General features: G+C 36.1%; 1 protein-coding gene across 2 annotated transcripts in view; it reads right to left on the reverse strand.

Annotated features, from left to right (window-relative positions):
- The window catches only part of csmd3a (CUB and Sushi multiple domains 3a), a 489,960-nt gene that overhangs the window by 437,591 nt on the left and 32,650 nt on the right, over positions 1–19,719 (reverse strand). For both annotated transcript variants that reach the window (XM_055211335.2, XM_055211334.2), the window contains exon 2: positions 18,150–18,372. In XM_055211335.2, the coding sequence (XP_055067310.2) occupies positions 18,150–18,372 (223 nt within the window). The remainder of the gene's footprint in view (positions 1–18,149; positions 18,373–19,719) is intronic.

A 19,719-nucleotide genomic window follows, 5' to 3' on the forward strand; every position in this document is an offset into this window, starting at 1 on the left:
ACATCCTAGTTAAAGTGTCTAAATGTATTTGTATAAATCTATGAAGAGTTTTGTTCCAAAATGAGATAACTTCGTTTTTTAAATTTTTGATTGTGCATTCCAATTAATATCAATCAAACTGCAGTTGGTTTGTTTTGATTTAAGCCTTCATAAAAACACAGCTAATTAGCAAAAAAACACACAATAAAAACATGATAACGTAATAATAAACATGTTTTGACAACCAAACTTTTCACATGTCATCTGTGAAAAAGATTTTCAACAAATCATTGAACTCGGCCCAAATGAAATATTCACGTCTGCTCTGTAAACAGAGGGAGAATGGCAAGCAAACAAACTTTCCTGCTGAATTGACAACCTTCACACAGGAGCCACAAAACGAAAAATGCACAAAAAACATCTGGATCAGCAAAGACCAAAAACCCAATTTAACATTGGTAACTTTACTGCTGTTTCATGGGATTGAGACAGCTGCAGAAGTCAAATGATCTGAAAGGGTAGTTGCAGTGTTTCTTTTGGAAAGGTAACATTAGGGACGTGGTATTTTTCTATTTAGATGGATTCAGATATTTTGATGAAACATTGTGTTGCTTATGTAGTTTGTGCACCTTTACGAATTAGCACTTCGTAACGCTATATGTTTTCAAAATTACAATCAAACTACGTCTATTAGGGCTGTGCAAAAGTATCGATACAGCTAACTATTGTGATAGTTAGCTGTATCGATATTTTGATCTCTACTATCGATATTTTAGAAAACATCAAATCCCTCTGTGTGCGTCAAACGACCTCCTCCGCCGCTGCTGTAGTTGTTACTGTCCAGTTGTCTGCCATATACGGCCATTTGGCCAATGTCTCAGAAGTTAGAGGGAGTGAGAAAATGGCAGAAAATGTAAAAACTCCTGCAGCTTTCAAAGAGTTTTTTTTTTTTTTTTTTTTTTTTGGTTAAAAAAAGAAAAAGTATATTAATGTATCGCAACATGCAACGTATTGTATTGTATCGTGATACATTGTATCATGGCACATGTATCGTGATATGTATCGTATCGGGAGGCCCTTGACAATACCCAGCCTATATAATTATATAATTTACAAAAAACCAAGAACAAGAATTTTTAGAAAATGTCGTATCGAGGCCGATACCCGATACCATTATCGGTATTGGTGCATCCCTTGTATTACTATTGTATGAATAGGAAACAATGCAATGCTATGGCATCAAAAGTCCCGCCTTCCGTTTCAATGAACCAATCAACAATTGATAAAGACTAACGAGTATCTGGGGGAGAGTGCTGGCCAACCTGTGTGCATGTGCAATAGCTAAAATGACCTAAATTTTTTTATTTTTGCATAATTTGAGTTTAAGAGAAAAAAGAATGTTGTTTAATTGTGATTTTAGCACGTGATTTTAGAGGTATCTGTATTTCCACATTCAACATTCAACTTTGGTCTTGCATGACTGAAATAACTGTTAACTGAGGTGTTGCAAACATGGCCACCAATTGGCACAGCTTTCTTAAAGGGACTTTGATTTATCAACTATTGTTAAAGGTGCAGTGTGTAGATTTTAGCGGCATCTAGCAGTAAGATTGTGAATTGCAACCAACAGCTCAGTCCATCCTTCACCGAAACGCATAGAGAAGCTACGGAAACCACCACAGGACAAACATGTTGTTGTCTAAGATAAAATACAGTAGTGACAAAATGCGCTCTGTAGAATGGCGACTTCGACCCGCAGTGTATGGAGATAAAAACGTCTCATTCTTAGGTAATAAACACATAACAGTTCATTATGTAAAGTCTTTATACACCTCGGATAATATAGTTATGTATGTAATATTCTGTTTCTGTCATTAGATCCTTCTAAATGTTACACACTGCACCTTTAACAAATACAAATTTACTGTAAAGTTGTTTTCGAGATTTCTATATGATAGAAAGAAATAAGAATTTTTTTGAAAACCCCTTAAGATCTCTTCTCTTTTTATTTTTATAAAACCAATAGCTTGACTCTTGTCGCTTTCTCTGCCCAGCTTCGGTGTCACGGTTATATCAGCACACAATATGCTCTGACAATTTGTCTGTCTGCAGTATCAGTATCGCTGTGACTTTTGACAGGCAAATCAAACTTGTGCTGATATTCAGCAAATCAGTTCTGCAAATACAACATATCAAGCAACTTTTCAAAGTAAAGTTTGGACAGTTAAGTCACACAGAGAGAAATGACATGGACACCCACACTGACAATTTCCTCAAACTGATAAACCCGTGGAGTTTAAAACTTTTTTTACTCTAAAATTGGAACCCAATCAGGCATGAAAAAGTGATTCAGAAGTGATTAAGGACGGGAGGAACGCAAGAGAATCGAAGCAATACCAAAATGGTTTTGGGCAGATTTAATTCACTTTGTGCAGATTTCTGGTAGGTAAAATGAAATTCAAGTCCCCCTGAAGTCTATAATTTTATCACTTAAAACTCATCTTCGACCTTCATAATGGCATATATAAAAGTTTTTTTAATTTCTTCATGCTTTAAAACAGCTTGTATGTAACTCTACACCCTTGCCTCATTTAGTATACGCAGATCTATTAATATGCAAAGTAGTTCCCGCCCCTAGTTATGAATATGCAAATTAGCCCCCCTCAGCTCTCACATCACCTCAGATATATATAGATATATATATATAGATGCTATATTTATGCATACATGAACTGCATGTTTGCAATGTTAAAGGAACAGTATGTAAGATATTTCTATCAATTAATCATAAAATGGCCCTGATATGTCACTAGAAATTAAGAAATCATTTTCATTTCAAATACTTATATCACTGACAACAGTGGTCTGGCCAGGATATTGTCATTTAAAAAGTGAGGTTGCAGCCCTCAATAGATGTTTATGTTGTCATTTTGTGTATTGGCACCAGTTGTGTGATTGCAGTACCAGTTTTGGCCACAATCCTACATACTGTTCCTTTAAAGGGGACATTTTACAAGACTTTTTAAGATGTAAAATGAATCTTTGGTATCCCCATAGTACATATGTGAAGTTTTAGCTCAAAACACCATATAGATCATTTATTATAACATGCTAAAATTGCCACTTTGTATGTGTGAGCAAAAATTTTACATTTTTGGGTGAGTCCTTTTAAATGCAAATGAGCTAATGAAATGCAAACACTGATCGCCATGATGGTGGTTTGCTAAAATTAAAACTCAATTGTGCTGTCAATTATTTTCTCTCTTTCTCTCTCAATGCACTAAATGGCAGTGCCGTGGTTGGATAGTGCAGATTAAGGGGTGGTATTATCCCCTTTTGACATCACAAGGGGAGCCACATTTTTTCACATGCTTGCAGAGAATTGTTTACTGAAATTAAGTTACAGGGTTGATCTTTATCACATTTTTTAGGTTAATAGAAGCACTGGGGACCCAATTATAGCACTTAAAGATGGAAAAAGTCAGATGTTCATGATATGTTAAGTTAATGCATTCACACTGTACATGTGAGCGTCACAGAAGTAGTGCTGCAATCGTTTCAGCGCCGAGTCTATGCGGCATCTATACGTAATATCTATGACTCGAACTACTGATCCAATCATTCATCTGTGTGGATCTGTTAGATGTTTTTGATATGAGAAACACGATTAAAAATTTTGTACTGTGATGTTGAATGATGAATTTGCTGATGGTAGATGTTGAAGGATGAATGTGCACATGGTTTGCTCACATTTAATGACTTTATGTCAAAATGATTGCAAAGGAAAGTTTATCCTGTTTAAATTCAAATGTTAAAAGCACATTTAAAGGAATTAGTGCCACTTAACATTACCATTCTGTCAAACCCAAATGCTATTATTTTATGCAGCATAACACAAAAGTTGAATATTTAAGAAAACTTTATGCAACCTTCTGATCAGAATGATCAGTATAAAATATTCATACTTTTTAGCAAATGCAGATTTTACATGCTTACCGGAAGATAAATTATAACCATTGACACCAGTAATCTTGGTAAAGGATACCAACAGATACATACAGATAGTTTTGCTTTTATAAAACTGCAATTTTATTGTCATTAAAATAAACACACAGTATGAGTTCTGATGCATCTGATGCATTTCTCTCCCCTTTGATTATCAGGATTGTTATAATCATCTGCCCTGATCATCAGCTGGTTTTAAACAGTCGACCGATGTCTCATAGTTGGAAAATTTGTCTTTATCTCCTGATACGGATTATTGGCTGATAAATTGGTGCATCCCTAGTATCCTCTTGAGCATCACTAAATGTTTTTTCTTTTTTTATAGTTGTGCATGAGTCTCTTAAAGGAATAGTCTACTCATTTTCAATATTAAAATATGTTATTACCTTAACTAAGAATTGTTGATACATCCCTCTATCATCTGTGTGCGTGCATGTAAGCGCTGGAGCGCGCTGCGACACTTCGATAGCATTTAGCTTAGCCCCATTCATTCAATGGTACCATTTAGAGATAAAGTTAGAAGTGACCAAACACATCAACGTTTTTCCTATTTAAGACGAGTAGTTATACGAGCAAGTTTGGTGGTACAAAATAAAACGTAGCGCTTTTCTAAGCGGATTTAAAAGAGGAACTATACTCCATGGCGCAATAGCACCCTTGGGAGTACCTCGACGCGCCTGAAAAGTCCGCTCCCCTTCTCCCTCTCATAATGGGAGAGGGAGGGTGTTACTGCGCCGAGTCGAAGTACTCACAAAAGTGCTACGCCATAAAATATAGTTCCTCTTTTAAATCCGCTTAGAAAAGCAATACGTTTTATTTTGTACCACCAAACTTGCTCGTATAACTACTCGTCTTAAATAGGAAAAACGTTGATGTGTTTGGTCACTTGTAACTTTATCTCTGATTGGTACCATTGAATGAATGGGGCTAAGCTAAATGCTATCAAAGCGTCGCAGCGCGCTCCAGCGCTTACGTGCACGCACACAGATGATAGAGGGATGTATCAACAATTCTTAGTTAAGGTAATAACATATTTTAATATTGTAAATGAGTAGACTATTCCTTTAAATGTCCTCAGTTTGAAAAGATAAATCTCAAAATCATTGTTACTGTTAAAAAGCGGTCATATATGAATCACATAAGAATCATATAAGATTCTGGAAAAGCAAAAAACTGGGATAGTGTAAAAATCGCAGTGGATAGTTTAATGGCTCATACAAGAGACTTAACAACTATCACAAAACATAAACAAACAGTTGGTGATCATCCAGTTAAGAAGCAAAGGGGTGTCAACTTTAAAAACTTATGGACAAACAAACCATATGGTTAATTTTTACCCAATGCTTGGGTCAATATGTATTACTTTAATATATAATATACAACTATTACTTTATTTATATAAACACAGTTTATACAGACACATAACTAGAAAAGAGACAACCACAGGTTTTCAGAATACGGATTTGGATCGACATGAGGATGAGTAAATCATGACAGAATTTTTATTTTTGGAAGACCAAATCCTTTAAGAAATGTATTGTGACCTCAGTGAACATTTACATCAATCTGCTGCAAATGGCTTCAGCGTGCAGACTTACACCGCTGACGTCTCATTCATCAAACAACATGGCACTGCCCACAGAGACTACGCTTCTTTTCTAGACTTGTAAGATGAATTATGGCTACAAGATGACACTGTATATCAGACAAAGTTGACCAATTTCCTACTAAGAGTGCAAAACATCATAAACGCTGCGTGTGTGTGTGTCTGCGAGACAGAAGGAGCGTTGCACGAGATACTTCAAAGTTAAATGACTGGGCAGAGACTATTTAGGAGGAGGGAGACAGGCCAATTACTCAAACGCACCACGCTCGCGTCTGACCGGAGCTCGCTATCCAATTAGCACAGCGCGATCTGAAGGTTGAGTAAATAACCGTGTACATATCGGCCTTGCATATAGAGTACCATCACACTAATCAGACTTTGTTAGAAAGCTCAGTGATTTTGACATGTTTTGGCCGTTAATCTGTTTTTGACTGCCGCCCCGCATCCCTAAAGCCTGCAGGTGAGAAAGAAAAATCTCTTTCAGATACGATTCAGCAATCTCGCTAAACGCTCGGCGAGAAACAAATTCATTACTCGTGCGTACTTTAAATTCATTCATCAGGTCATGAAAAGCATCTCCCTACCATTTATCATGTACATTGGAGTGTATTTCTGCAGGTTCTGCTGGTAGGGGCTCTGATCATATTCTTATCTTAAATATGTTTTGGACTTCAGACTTTTTGTTTATTTGTGGCAAACATGGAATCATCTGAAGTCATTCAGATTTACAGTTTTGAAACCAGATTTACTAAATGGGCAAATTAGTGCAAGAGCCCAATTCCAAAAAAGCGCAGATGGAAGTGATAATATCTGCGGGTTATTTACTAAAAAGGTGCAAATTAAATAACACAGGCACAACCGCTGATTTGCATAATGGCCAACACGATTATCAGCGCAAATTAGATCAGGGTTGCAAATAAGCAAAGCTGACAAGGTGCGGGTGACCTACTAACGCCTGATGCGCTTGAGTTCAGCACCACGGAAAACTCGGGGTGTGAAATCCCTACTATGAACGGAGCCATAGTACACTGAAAAGACCTGGAGGACAAAAACGATAGTTTACAAGAAGTTTTAAAACACTTGGTAATGTATGACTTCTAGTGACTCCCCTTTAATTTCCTCAAAATTATATCGTGATATTTTAAGAATTTTTGCGATAATGATATTTATGACGGTATTAAAAAATTATGGAAAAGGAAGGGCAATTTCCATCCAATGAGCTGTCATTAATGACAGACTACCTAATTCAAAAACCGTTTCTCAATGTCAAGGAAGGATCCTCGGAAGCCAGAATTTCAAGGATGCTACGTCATCGAATTCCGTCGAAGGACTGTTCCAATGTCGAGGATCGAAATAACAGCCAAGGACTGAGTCCTTCGTTCGAGAAATATCCCATATACAGGAAAGGATGCGTATGTGTATCCTTTGCGCTCTTCACGCGCTGAAATCACGCACAATCCTATGCGCGCAGCACCGAAAGCACACCTTTCAATCATGCAATGACGCAATGACATGCACTTGCTAGCCTGTTCCATTTAACGTGTTCTCTGAATGCTTAAGAGGAGCCTCGCCTAGCCTCTGAAGGAAGTGACTTGTAAGGACTTGTCCTGTCAAGGAAGTATCCTTGACATTGAGAAACGACTAAAGTGTAAATCTTTTGTCATAAGGTGGCAGAAGCAGCATAAAAGTGCTAAAGTAGTGACACGATCACACAGCATTAAAAGTAATCAAGGTACAAACTAGAGATGAAATGGTATGAAAATTTTACATCACTTGGACACTACCACAGATTTTTAGTAATTTTCACAGATCCCAGTAACTGTAACTTAAGTCATTAGCTAACAATTAAAAATTTTGATTTTAAAATGATTTTGCATATAAGTGCACTTTTGTTCGCATAAACATTAAATAAATGACATTAACATTAATCATGGCACGTTTGGGTTCGTGAGATAAATGCTCATGTAGTTCAGATAAAAATCAAGTGAATAAATCAGATTTTCATATAAACACAGAAGAAATCAGCAAGTCATCTGTCTGTTGTGAGAAATAGGGTGTACTTTAGGACCCAGGAGTGTACGATGCGCCCGCGCCTTGTGGCAGTCGCTTAAGAAACAAACAGGTTAAAACGGAGCTTTAAACTCATCAGATCGCATAATTTAATGGAAAAATGGGAGGGGCTTCTGCAACTCACTTTCTGTAATCACGTCACTACTAGAGCAAGCTCCTGATTGGTTAACGCAGCGAGTTTTTCCGCCAAAGTTCAAAATTTTTAACTCACACGTTTCCCGTAGCAACGCTCAATTCACGGCATTCAGGCAAACTAGACGTGCGAATGAGGCAGAATTGCGTCAACCGCGCCACGTTAAATGCCTCATTCGCGCCACGAGACCTCCAGGCGTGCGTCAAAGCGTCTTTATATTGACTTAACATTGAAATCACTCGCGCTTGACGCCTCTACCGTGGCTGGTCTGAACGCAGCATTAGCTTGGTTGTACTTGCTGTGCGCGTTAGGGGATGTAAATGCACCATACGTCATTACGTCGCTATATCATCGATATCATGATATGACATTTTTTATCATGAAAAAAAAATATACTGTATTATCGTGAACGGTATGATATGGCACACCCCTACTTGGCAAACACTATTTTTGAATAACATGCTCCTCTGGCATTCCAAATTTAATTCTCTGCCTTGTACCACACGCTCTCTGATCTATGCGATGCCTCTTCTATCAGCAACAATTTCAGCCATTTTCACTCCACTTTTTTGAAATTTTCCAGGTTTTAAATGAAATTAAATTGAAATTTTAAATGAGCATATTTTCAAAATAAGTGTGCCTTTAAATAATGGCGCAAATACCAGTATTATCACACGTGCAAACAGTAGTAAATCGTGTTGCGGGAATCATTTAAATAATCTCCTTCTATAAATTTAGTGTCTGAAAGGGAAACTCCCAGAAATGCATATGCAATAAGGTCAGTCACAAAAATAATTACACCACACATTTTCAGCGCTAATTATCTTTAGTAAATCCGACAGTCGTTATTTAACGCCAAAATGAAAGTTTGCACTAGTGCAAGCTGTTAGTAAATCTGTCCCCATGTAGCTTTAATTACTCTTCAACATTAGCTCGAAATGCATTTACAATTATAGACACATTTGGCAAAAGGGACTCACATTGCATTACAAGATATATATTTTTATCAGTATGTTTGTTTCCTGGGTTCAAACCTATGACCTTTTGCGCTGCTAACACAATGCTCTACCAGTAATCTAATCAGTCTCTAATCTCACTCAACAAACAGGAGGTCAACTTTTAATTGGCGACAAGAACCCAACAGCTCTTCGTACATCCGTCCTTATCCTTCAGTCGGGATGCTTTGAAAACAGAGGTATGTGATGTCGAAGAAACACTATTTTGGGCTTGCACCTTCCGAACGGAAAAATGACAGATTGCAATGTCAGGAAGCAGTTGGATAAGTACCGTGTCAAAAGCATCTGGTTGAATTGCTTTGATAAATGGATTTTTTCTAGAATGCGTTGAAGTCGAGGGTTGCCAAGAAAAAGCTTCCCTATTTCCCTATTTGCTGAATCTTTTCTTTGTCCTCAAATGGTGTCTGTCAGACCTTCAAACAGAACCATTTCTGTTAAAAAAGTTGTTGATCTAGATGGTTACACAGGCAATTGGTTTACAATTGTATCAAAATAAGATATAAAATGTGAGAAGGGAGAAGATTAAGTTACTTTATACTGAAAAAAACAGATAAACTAACCTTTCTATGAAACCTGTTTTCAAAGTGGCACTGAAGCAAAGATAAACTGATTTCTTAAAGTCTGTGTAAAGCGATATTAAATATGTCACACCACATAAAAATGTGTTATTAAACACCCAGACAAATATGAATGATAAATAAATGGCAAGTAAATAAAAAAGTTATCCAAATCTGGGGAAAATAAGCAGCATTTTCTGCTTTCAAGCGCCGGGGGCGTGTCCGCTGTCGCCGCTGAAACCACTTGCGGGAAAGCTGCCATCTATCTCAACTTTTAAATATCGCTACAACCTGAATGGATGCTAGCAATTGTGATAGGGGCGGGGCCATGCTCGGTAACTCTAGTGGGTCATCGAGCCACTGTTTAGCCCCGCCCCAACCATCCTAAATAAAGAAATGTGGAAAAACTGGAAAAAATTCTGTACTTCATAGTTCCCAGTCTTTGTAACCTGTTTCAGCAATACATTTCTAACATTTATGAAGTGTTTAGAAACAATTGTCGGAAATGACTTTACATAGACTATAAATCTTTTCTCAGTAATGTTAAGGAAGTCGATAAGAAAATAAATGATAGGGCTGCAAGATATTGGAGGAAAATGCCATATTCAATAACTTACTAAATAATGTGACATATACAATACAATAAATTATATAATTATAAATCAAAACTAAACAATAACTGAAATTTATATACCGTATTTTCCGGACTATAAGTCACACTTTTTTCATAGTTTTGTGACTTTCTGAAAAATGTTTAAATAAATGCAATGTATTTATTTAACAAATAAATGTGACTTACATATGTTTTTGTCTTCATGACGCATTTTTGATTGATGCGACTTATAGTCTGGAAAATACGGTAAACAGCATACATATCTTACATTCTTTCACTAAAAAGAAAGCATCACTCTCGGTCTCAAAAATCTTTTATCTGCATCGACCTAAAACTTTGACTTACATGTATACATATTACGGTAGGCACGTTTATGGCAGTGGCGAGGCCACAAAAGGGCCATTTAGATTGGTGGCTGGCCCACCCAGTCAGAAGACAGAAGAAATCACGCATAAATGATAAAATCTCTTAAAAATCACTCAAATACGCATCATTCAGAAATGATTAACTATTTTTATAGAAAGTTTATCATTCGCATGCGTTTCTAAACCTTGGAAATGTTAACATTTCAAGCCATTGTAAACAATTTGAGCGCAAGATGTTAAAGTGAGCTGTGTTCTGTGCGCACAGACGCACACAGATACTCAAAATGGACACACACTCATATGGGCTCGCACGGAGACACGTGATTTAAAAAGCACTTCGCAAAAAATCTCTCTGCGTGTGACAGGAAAAAATACACGCAAAATCTCAAAATACCCCCGTTTTGGCAAGTATTCTCATAAAAACAGCCAGTTATGTCTTTAAGTGAAAACAAACATTTCAGAAAGAAATCAGATGTCTCGATAAGACCGAAATCTGTTAATGTTTGTGTCATTGTGTTTATCAGGCAACAGAAGACAAAAGGAAAATTACTTTAATAATAATAATTATATGTAATTAATAGAATGAAGAAGACAGTGTTATTATTCATGTGTTTCCTTAATACTATTAAACCTGTAACTTTGTTATTTTCTATTTTCATATTGCTTATAATTTCTCGATTTGTTCTATTTAATTTTCCTTATTACTTTTTTGCTCATCCGAAAATTAGTCGATCCATGATGAAACGTAATGTAATCCGTTTAATCATTATCGTAAAATGATGTAATTTGAGAGTAGCCATTAAGGTCCACCCTATTTCACAGAGGTCCACTCATTTTAAAATTTCTGGCCTTGCCACTGGTTTACGTTATTCTGGTAATATCTTTGCACCTCTAATACATCAACACAACAAGATTTTATGGGATCTTAAAACACATTTTAACCTCTTATGCAATGTTGCTTAAAAGCAGCATCCTCTAACAACGTGTACTGTAGGTAATTACGTGTAAATATTAAAAGGATACAAAGGTTTCTACTCTATAGAATGACCCTGGAGATCGTCCATCTTGTACAGACTTACAGGAATGAGTATTACCTGACATTTGTGATAGGCCTCAGGCAGGCATAGAAACTCCAGGGAAAGTTCAAACAGGACTCATATAGCACAAGATATAATAGTGCTCCTCTCGACGGGACACAGTAACTTCTCAAGAAGTGACAGATCCGTCAGAAGAATATAATGTTCTCATGCTACAATAATGTCAGAACCTACTTGTTCCAGGAAACATTACGAGTCCCATCGTACACATTGGATTGTTGTACTATTATTTCACGCTAATGAAACGAGCACTCGGATGTTCTTGTATCAGACTCTTCAAACAAAACAATTATCAAATACTCCAGAATGTATTGAGTAATACCTGTTAAACCCAAGAAAACCATATAAATGACTGCACCACAGTTAGATTAATGCTTTAATAAGTGCATAATGAACTGCCATGCCTGCAGAAAAGAAGAATAACTATAGATTTACTCGCAGCTTGGATAATAAAACTCTTTCTTACTCCTTAATGCATTTGTGAAGATTTGCTGTATTCATTACTTGGCCTAATTTGAAGAGTATAATGGGAAAACTTCACAGGGCTGGTGACCAGACATTATCTGAGAAGAATCTTCCAAAATCTTTAAAAAATAAAAGACCCCATAGCCTTACACTTTGATGTTGATTTTGTTTGAATGGAAATGTGTCTTGGCACGCTCAAAGTCTATAGACATCCTTAAAAATGTCCCTATACAGCATCTAAAAATACAGTAATATGTTTTTGCTGGGGGCTTTATAGTGAGACAAGAAGAAAAATCCCACCCTAATAAAAAATATCTATTCGAATTTTACCATGAGCACATTTTAATAAACTTCGTCAATTTCAGAGAGGCTAGGCATAGGTGGCTAGCTTAGAAAGCATAATGCTGCATACACACCAAATGCGAAGCATTGCGTTCCTTGCTCTAGATTACTTGCTTGATTTAACTTTGTCATGCAAATTTTTTACTCAAGTTGAATATTTTCAACTTGCACAAAGACACATTCAGGCGAATGGCACTTGTTTTTGCGGCAACCGCGCCGCCCAATTTGCGTAATTCGCATAGAGTTTACGTCTATTCCCATTTTTGCATCTACTTGCGCAAATCTTTGAATTCGCGTTTGGTGAGTATGCCCCATAAGATCCCAGCCAACTCCAAAGCCAGGCCCCCTCCAAAACCCATGAGTATGCATTTAACCATTTGTTGTCCTGGGGTCTCATTTATAAAACTGTACGTAGGATACTTACTAAAAGTCTACTTACGCACAAAAGCCAAAAATGGCATATGCCAAAAAATATTAAGACTTATAAAACAAAGCAATGTTCCTTTTATAAATCAAAGATCACCTGCAAGTGTGCGTACATGAATCATCCACAGATCCCACCTTGCAAGCTCATTCTCCCATTAAGTTTGTTTTTTGTAAATCACAACCTTTGCGTGGAAACTGGCTTACGTACGTTTACAGCCCCGTTTTCTGAGTTTTTTTCTGCATAGCCATTTTTAAGACCGTCTTTTTTACTTATATAATACATAAACATTAGGGATGTTAACAAATCTTCGATTAATTGTCGATAAGAATTAAATCAATAAAACTTAACGATTGTCGAAAAAGCAAGCACATGTGTGCGGCGCCTGCACAAAGCACATACACAGCTGGTGAAAAAATTAAACAAGCGCAAAGAAGTTAAACTAGCCATGATCACAACGATGCTCGATGCCAAACACACACCTGTGCATTTTAACCTCATTCGAGATGTAGCTAGCACTAAGGCAACGAAATGGCATCTGCAGTGGATCTGAGAGGATCCGATGCTGAAAATGCAAACACAGTTACTGACTAGGTTACTAGGTTTTCTAGGTTACTATGTTACTAGGTTTTCTAATGGAATGTTGAAGTCTTCATAATTTAAGCGTCTTTGCTGAAAGTACGCCGCAGGTCTAGCTGAGGTGACGACGGGAAAAGTGGCCTTCGTGTGGTTCTTGGATATAATTACAACAAGCGGTGTATCAACAACTCGGAAAGTGAGGTGAACAACTAGAAAAATAACACTTGATGATAATGAAACTTTTATTTTGTCATGGACGCACAGACTTTCATCCGACTATGCGGAGTGCCCGTTATGAGGCGGAGTTATACTGTTTATTAGTCATTATATTTCATTACGAGATTAAATTGATGATTTTTATCAAAACACCAACTACACTGACTCATTTTAAAATCCCACTAAAGTGTTATTTAGACAAAATAAAATATTTTAATTCGCGTGAGGAAGCTGGCATTTTTACGCACACTTTTATGTCATTGGCTATATGCAACTGCAGTAATGGCTTATTGCACTATTACTGTTAACGATTATTCGATTGATTGATCGTTAATTTAAATGATCATTGAATATGGGAAATTGCATAATTTGACATCTTTAATATACATATGTGTTTTTGGGTGTGTCCTTTTAAATGAAAATGAGCTGACCTTTGCCCTAAAAGGCAGTGCCTTGGTTGGATAGTGCAGATTAAGGGGCAGTATTATCCCCTTCTGACATCACAGAGGGAGACACATTTCAATTACCTATTTTTTAAATGCTTGCAGAGAATGGTTTACCAAAAACCAAGTTATTGGGTTGTTCATTTTCACATTTTCTAGGTTGATAGAAGCACTGGGGAACAATTATAGCACTTAAACATTGAAAAAGTCAGATTTTCATGATATGTCTTCATTAATAAAAAAACTCCTTTCATTTTCTGTAAAGCTCACAGCAGAGGTTCATGAAGTTTTAACTGAAGGGTTACAGTAATTAACAAACACTTTTATCCCCATCAAAACAATCTATCACTACATAAACAACAAACAGAAGTATTTTGAGGAATAACAAGCATTTACGCAAGCCTTTCTTCTTTGCCGCAAGTACTTTTGATTCATTTTCCCTACAGGCACTTTAAATGTGTCAATATTAAGATGTATCACAACACTGCATAAATAGATAAAAGGTACAAAACTGTGTATATAATTTCTTTATGAGGCTATGAAATGCACTTTCCATGAAGCAGTAAAAAAATCATAATGGAATCATAAGAGCTAGGACAATATTAAACCATATGCCCTTGGTTTAAGTATACAAATCAAAGTATTGGAAGTTTATGGCAGAATATACAAATATGTATGTTGTTGGAGAGCACAGGAAACTGATTTGAAAGATGAGGATATTAACTTTCAGAAATCAGGAAATTACTCTGAATAAAGCGCAATAATGTTTGGATAGAGAAACTTTCAAGGCCAGATTGACACCAAACAAATACGTTCAATCACTATAATGAATGGAAGTGAAAACTAATTTCAGCTCAGAAGATCTGCTGCTGTTGTCTATGGCTAGAACTGTTGTCAGATCTGTGTAATGACTGCAATCAGGTGAATAATTCACAAATGAATACTATTCGCCATTCTACACTAAAGATGAATTCCATTCGGCAGGGTCCCTACGGAGTGTTCACTGTTCCCTACTCCCTGAGCGCGGTATATCAGTTGGAGTGGACTTCACTGACAATAATCGCTCATTTGGAACGCCCTGCAAATGTATATATATATATATATATATATATATATATATATAAATAAATATATATATATATATATATATATATATATATATATATATATATATAGAGGACTACATTCATATTTTAATTTTTATTTAAATTATTATTTATTTATTATTTATTTTTATTTTGCTTTTCATAATTTTTAAAAATGTTTTCCTATTTTGGAAGTCAATGGTTACTATCAACTTTTGTATTAATCAAAATAAAAATAAAAACTCACACAGGAGTTTTCATTTTCATTTTTGGGTGAACTATCCCTTTAAGGTTACATGATTAAACATAAATATTATACAATAGCATTTCATGTACCTTTACATTTAGGCATTTAGTAGAGACTTTTATCTTGCTTTTATCCAAAGTGAAATTCAAAAGTGAAGAAAAATAATAATACATATGAACATTTACAAAAACATTGCCAAGAGATTTTAAAATCACAAGTTGTATCCGTCAATGTTAATAAATGCACAATAAACAACCATGTACAATCTATGATTAACTCTATTTGTATTCACATTATCAAAGATTATTAAATGCTGCCCAAAATATATTGCTCATTGTTAGTTTATTTTAGCTAATATTAATGAATAAGACTTTATAAGGGGTGTCAGAACCATTATATCTGGGTGGGACAAGACATGTGGCATCTACTTCAGTTAATGTCTTGGACCATTCACATTTTTTTTTTTTTTTTTTTTTTTTTGCTTTCGACGCCCATATACGTTATTGTAAATTGTATTTTTTCGCTTAATGACTATAAAACATAGTAATATTAACCAACATCAAAGTTTTCTTAGGCCTAGTCCACACGGACATGGATATTTTTATAACCAGAGTTTCTCCTCCAAAAAAATCCCGTCCACACATGCTCAGTTTAAAAGAAGTCACCGTCCTCATGAAAAAGCAGAAACACGCTATCAAAGGCTGTCAAGAGCATGCCACACCAGCAGGCGGCAATAAAACCCAAATTGTAAAGTGACAACAAACCATAAACAAAAGTGACGTCACAAGCCAAAAATCCTTAAAATACTCACCCTGGCAGGGGTTTTCAAAAATGTTCGGTTTCGGTGCCCTGATACTCCATTTTTGTGTGGACCAATGGCCGAACCAAGTAAAAAAGTCACGCAAGAATGAAGTCCTATCTACTAGGCCTGCTCGATTATGGGAAAAATCATAATCCAGATTATTCTGGTAAAAATCATAATTCCAATTATTTAACACGGTTACTTAATGACTTGCTTCAGCTTGCTTGAAATGCATATAACTTTACCAACATAAACAGGATTACTACCTAGTAATCTGACGTCTGGACAGATGCAAGAGCGCAGCGCAGAGAGAGAGAGAGAGAGAGAGATAGAGAGAGAGAGAGAGAGAGAGACAGAGAGAGGCTCAGCTTGCAATCGAAAATCGAAATTAAAAAAAACTGCTAATTGCACAGCCCTACCATCTACTTGAATGAGGAATGACAGATCTCTCCAAAATCACATTTAAACAACATATCTCTGACCAACAATTAAACCTGACATCAATTGTACCATAACTTTAGTTTTTCAACCTCAAATTGCACTACAAACACCTTTTTTTTAATTTGTTTTAGCTACACAGGTTGGCAAGCACCTCAAATGACTCTGTACAGAGCCCCTCCGTCAGAAAATAATCGGTCTTTATCGATCAATGACTGGTTCTTTTAACTACAATGTGGGCCGCCTGTCATAGTAATAGGAGTGATCTTGCTAAATACAATATCCTTGCTGTCATCCTATTAAACTGATTTTCTTGTGGGTTTCATCCGCCATATCTGTCTGATCTCATATTTTGCTCCATATAATATCATAATATGTATTTGCCCTAAAAAATGTGCACATACCTATAAGCAGGAGATATTCAGAAAGATGTTAAAACTGGTAAAAACAATTTTTTTACGGTAACACTTTACAATAAGGTTGTATTTGTTAACAATTAGCTAATCTAATCTCCTATTAGTTCATGTTAATTTCACCTTTTACTAATGTATTTTTTAAATCAAACATTGTAGCTGTTAACATTCATGTTCATGGTGCATTAAAGGATTAGTCAATTTTCTTAAAAGAAAAATCCAGATAATTTACTCACCACCATGTGATGTCTTATTTGTTCAGTAGAGAAGAAATTGTATTTTTGAGGAAAATATTCCAGGATTTTTCTCATTTTAATGGACTTTAATGGACCCGAACACTTAACATTTTTAATGTAGTTTAAAAATCCCAATTTGTAGTTTAAAATCCCAACACTTAACAATTATAATATAGTTTAAAATTGCAGTTTCAAAGGATTCTAAACGATCCCAAGCGAGCATAAGGGTCTTATCTAGCGAAACGATTGTCATTTTAGGCAAGACAAATAAAAAATATACACTTTTAAACCACAACTTCTCGTCTTCCTCCGGTCGTGTGACCCCCCAGCGCGATCTTACGTAATACGTCATCACGTCAAGAAGTCATGGATTATGTATGCGAAACTCCGCCCCAGTGTTTATAAGTGTGAAGAAAGAGGACCGTTCAGACGTTGTCGTATGTCGAATGATACTAATTAATGTCTTTGTGTCCGTTTATTGTTTAAAATGGTCCGCAAATGTGTGTTTCATATATGTAATACGTGATCTTTCGACATCATTACACAATTACGGAGATAGACGAGAAGTTGTGGTTTAAAAGTGCATAATTTTTATTTTTCTTGCCAAAAATGACAATTGTTTCGCTAGATAAGACCCTTATGCCTCGTTTAAGATCATTTAGAGTCCTTTGAAACTGTAATTTTAAACTGCATTAAAACTGTTAAGTGTTGGGGTCCATTAAAATGAGAAAAATATTTTCCTCAAAAAACCATAATTTCTTCGGTACTGAACAAAGAAAGACATCAACATTTTGGATGACATGGTGGTGAGTAAATATCTGGATTTTTTTTTAAGAAAATTGACTAATCCTTTAATGCAGCATGAACTAACATGACATTAACATTAACAAGAATGAATAAATAATAAAAACTATACTGTTCATTGTTTGTTCAAGTTAAGTTGGTTTAATGCATTTACCACATCAACCTTATTGTAAATTGTTACCGCCCTTTACAATGCCCACACACATTACATTACCTCGTTCTGAAGTTGGCAGGATGAGGATGTCCATCATATAAAGATAAAAAGTCATATTCTTCCTCCACAGCGAAGGACTGAAAAACTATATGAATTCTGTTCATCTCCTCTGCTACAATAACCCAAGTACAGTTCGCTCCATTGGGGTATCCTTGAGGAAAACCTGGACTTTCAATGGTCCCATTTTTCCCTTTTAATGTCCCACCACATGTATAAATGAAGCCTGGAAAAAAGACGGGAAGAAAAGAGAATGAAATATTAGTGCACTATCAAAAGTCTGCATTCAAAGTCACCATGAAACGGCATTGGCAATTCAATTTCCTTTGTGTAACCCATAATATTTAAAAAGAGAACGAAATAAGACTTAAAACTCTACTTCGATATTTGCTATCACACACCAAAGCAAAATACTGTAATTAAATACACAAACTGAACCAATATTTGTATTGGTGAAGCATCTAATGTGCCCAACACTTTTACACAGTACAATAACATCAATTCACACTTTTAAATGAATCATAGTTTGGGAAGAAAATATTTGCAGTTTGGATCTCGCAGCATGCCAAAGTGACAACACGGCTGACTGTTCAGGATTAAATTTAGCAATCTTTCTGGGCTGTGAAAAGGCAACCTCAGAGCCATTACACGTCTTCTGGGAAACCTCTTGTATAGCTAGTTAGTATTCATCTCCACAACATGCATTTCAAGTCTCCCATCTAAAAAAAATCCAACTGGTGACATCTGACGTTGCGCTCGCATTAGTCAAACACTGCCGGTTTCTGTTCTGATAATGGTAATGGTTTGGTTGTGACATGAATTACTACTACAATACTGTTTGAGTTAACTTCATCAGATGGTTGTTCTTGGAGACGATAGTGGCTTCATTTACTGGCCGTTCCGCATATTTCAACCCGCATAGCATCGTGGGTGTTCATCTACCACCTGCTACACACAAATTAGCTGCTTTTTATGTGACAACGTGAGCGAATATACTCGTAATGACAACTAGCATTAATTGAGCTCTTCTGTTTATCCCTACCGCTTCCCTTAAGGCATAATTAGCTTTACTGACTCTCGAAGATAAAGGATCTTATTCTCGCTACTGATTTTTTTCCTCACTTGTTGGCCAGGAGAGCAGAAAGTATGAACGCTGGTGAGAGACGCTGGCACTGACTCACAGCCAACCGGAGCTCTAATTCGGCACAATAACACTCTGGAGATCCAGAAACCAACGCAAGCGATGGAGACGTACAGCAGAAAAACATGTCTGGGTCATTACAATTAGCACAATGTCATGTGTTAATTTAACATAATATTGTCATTATTGTATTGCATCTAATTGTTCATTGGTGATAGTGATTTTTTATTTAAAGGTGCAGTAGGTGATTCTCTAGAAAAAGATATTTTATTGTGTCGGTTAAAAGCATTCACTACGTTAAGTGATCTGAACGTATTTTTCTAAATATATATCGACATCTGCATAGGACCATACAATGTTCGTTCAATCATTGCATTCGGTCCGATGCGTTCCCGTCAGTCACCGCGTGTTTGCATACCACAGGAACAACTT

This window comes from Misgurnus anguillicaudatus, chromosome 10 (genome assembly GCF_027580225.2).
Source record: "Misgurnus anguillicaudatus chromosome 10, ASM2758022v2, whole genome shotgun sequence".
NCBI classification, from domain to species: domain Eukaryota; kingdom Metazoa; phylum Chordata; class Actinopteri; order Cypriniformes; family Cobitidae; genus Misgurnus; species Misgurnus anguillicaudatus.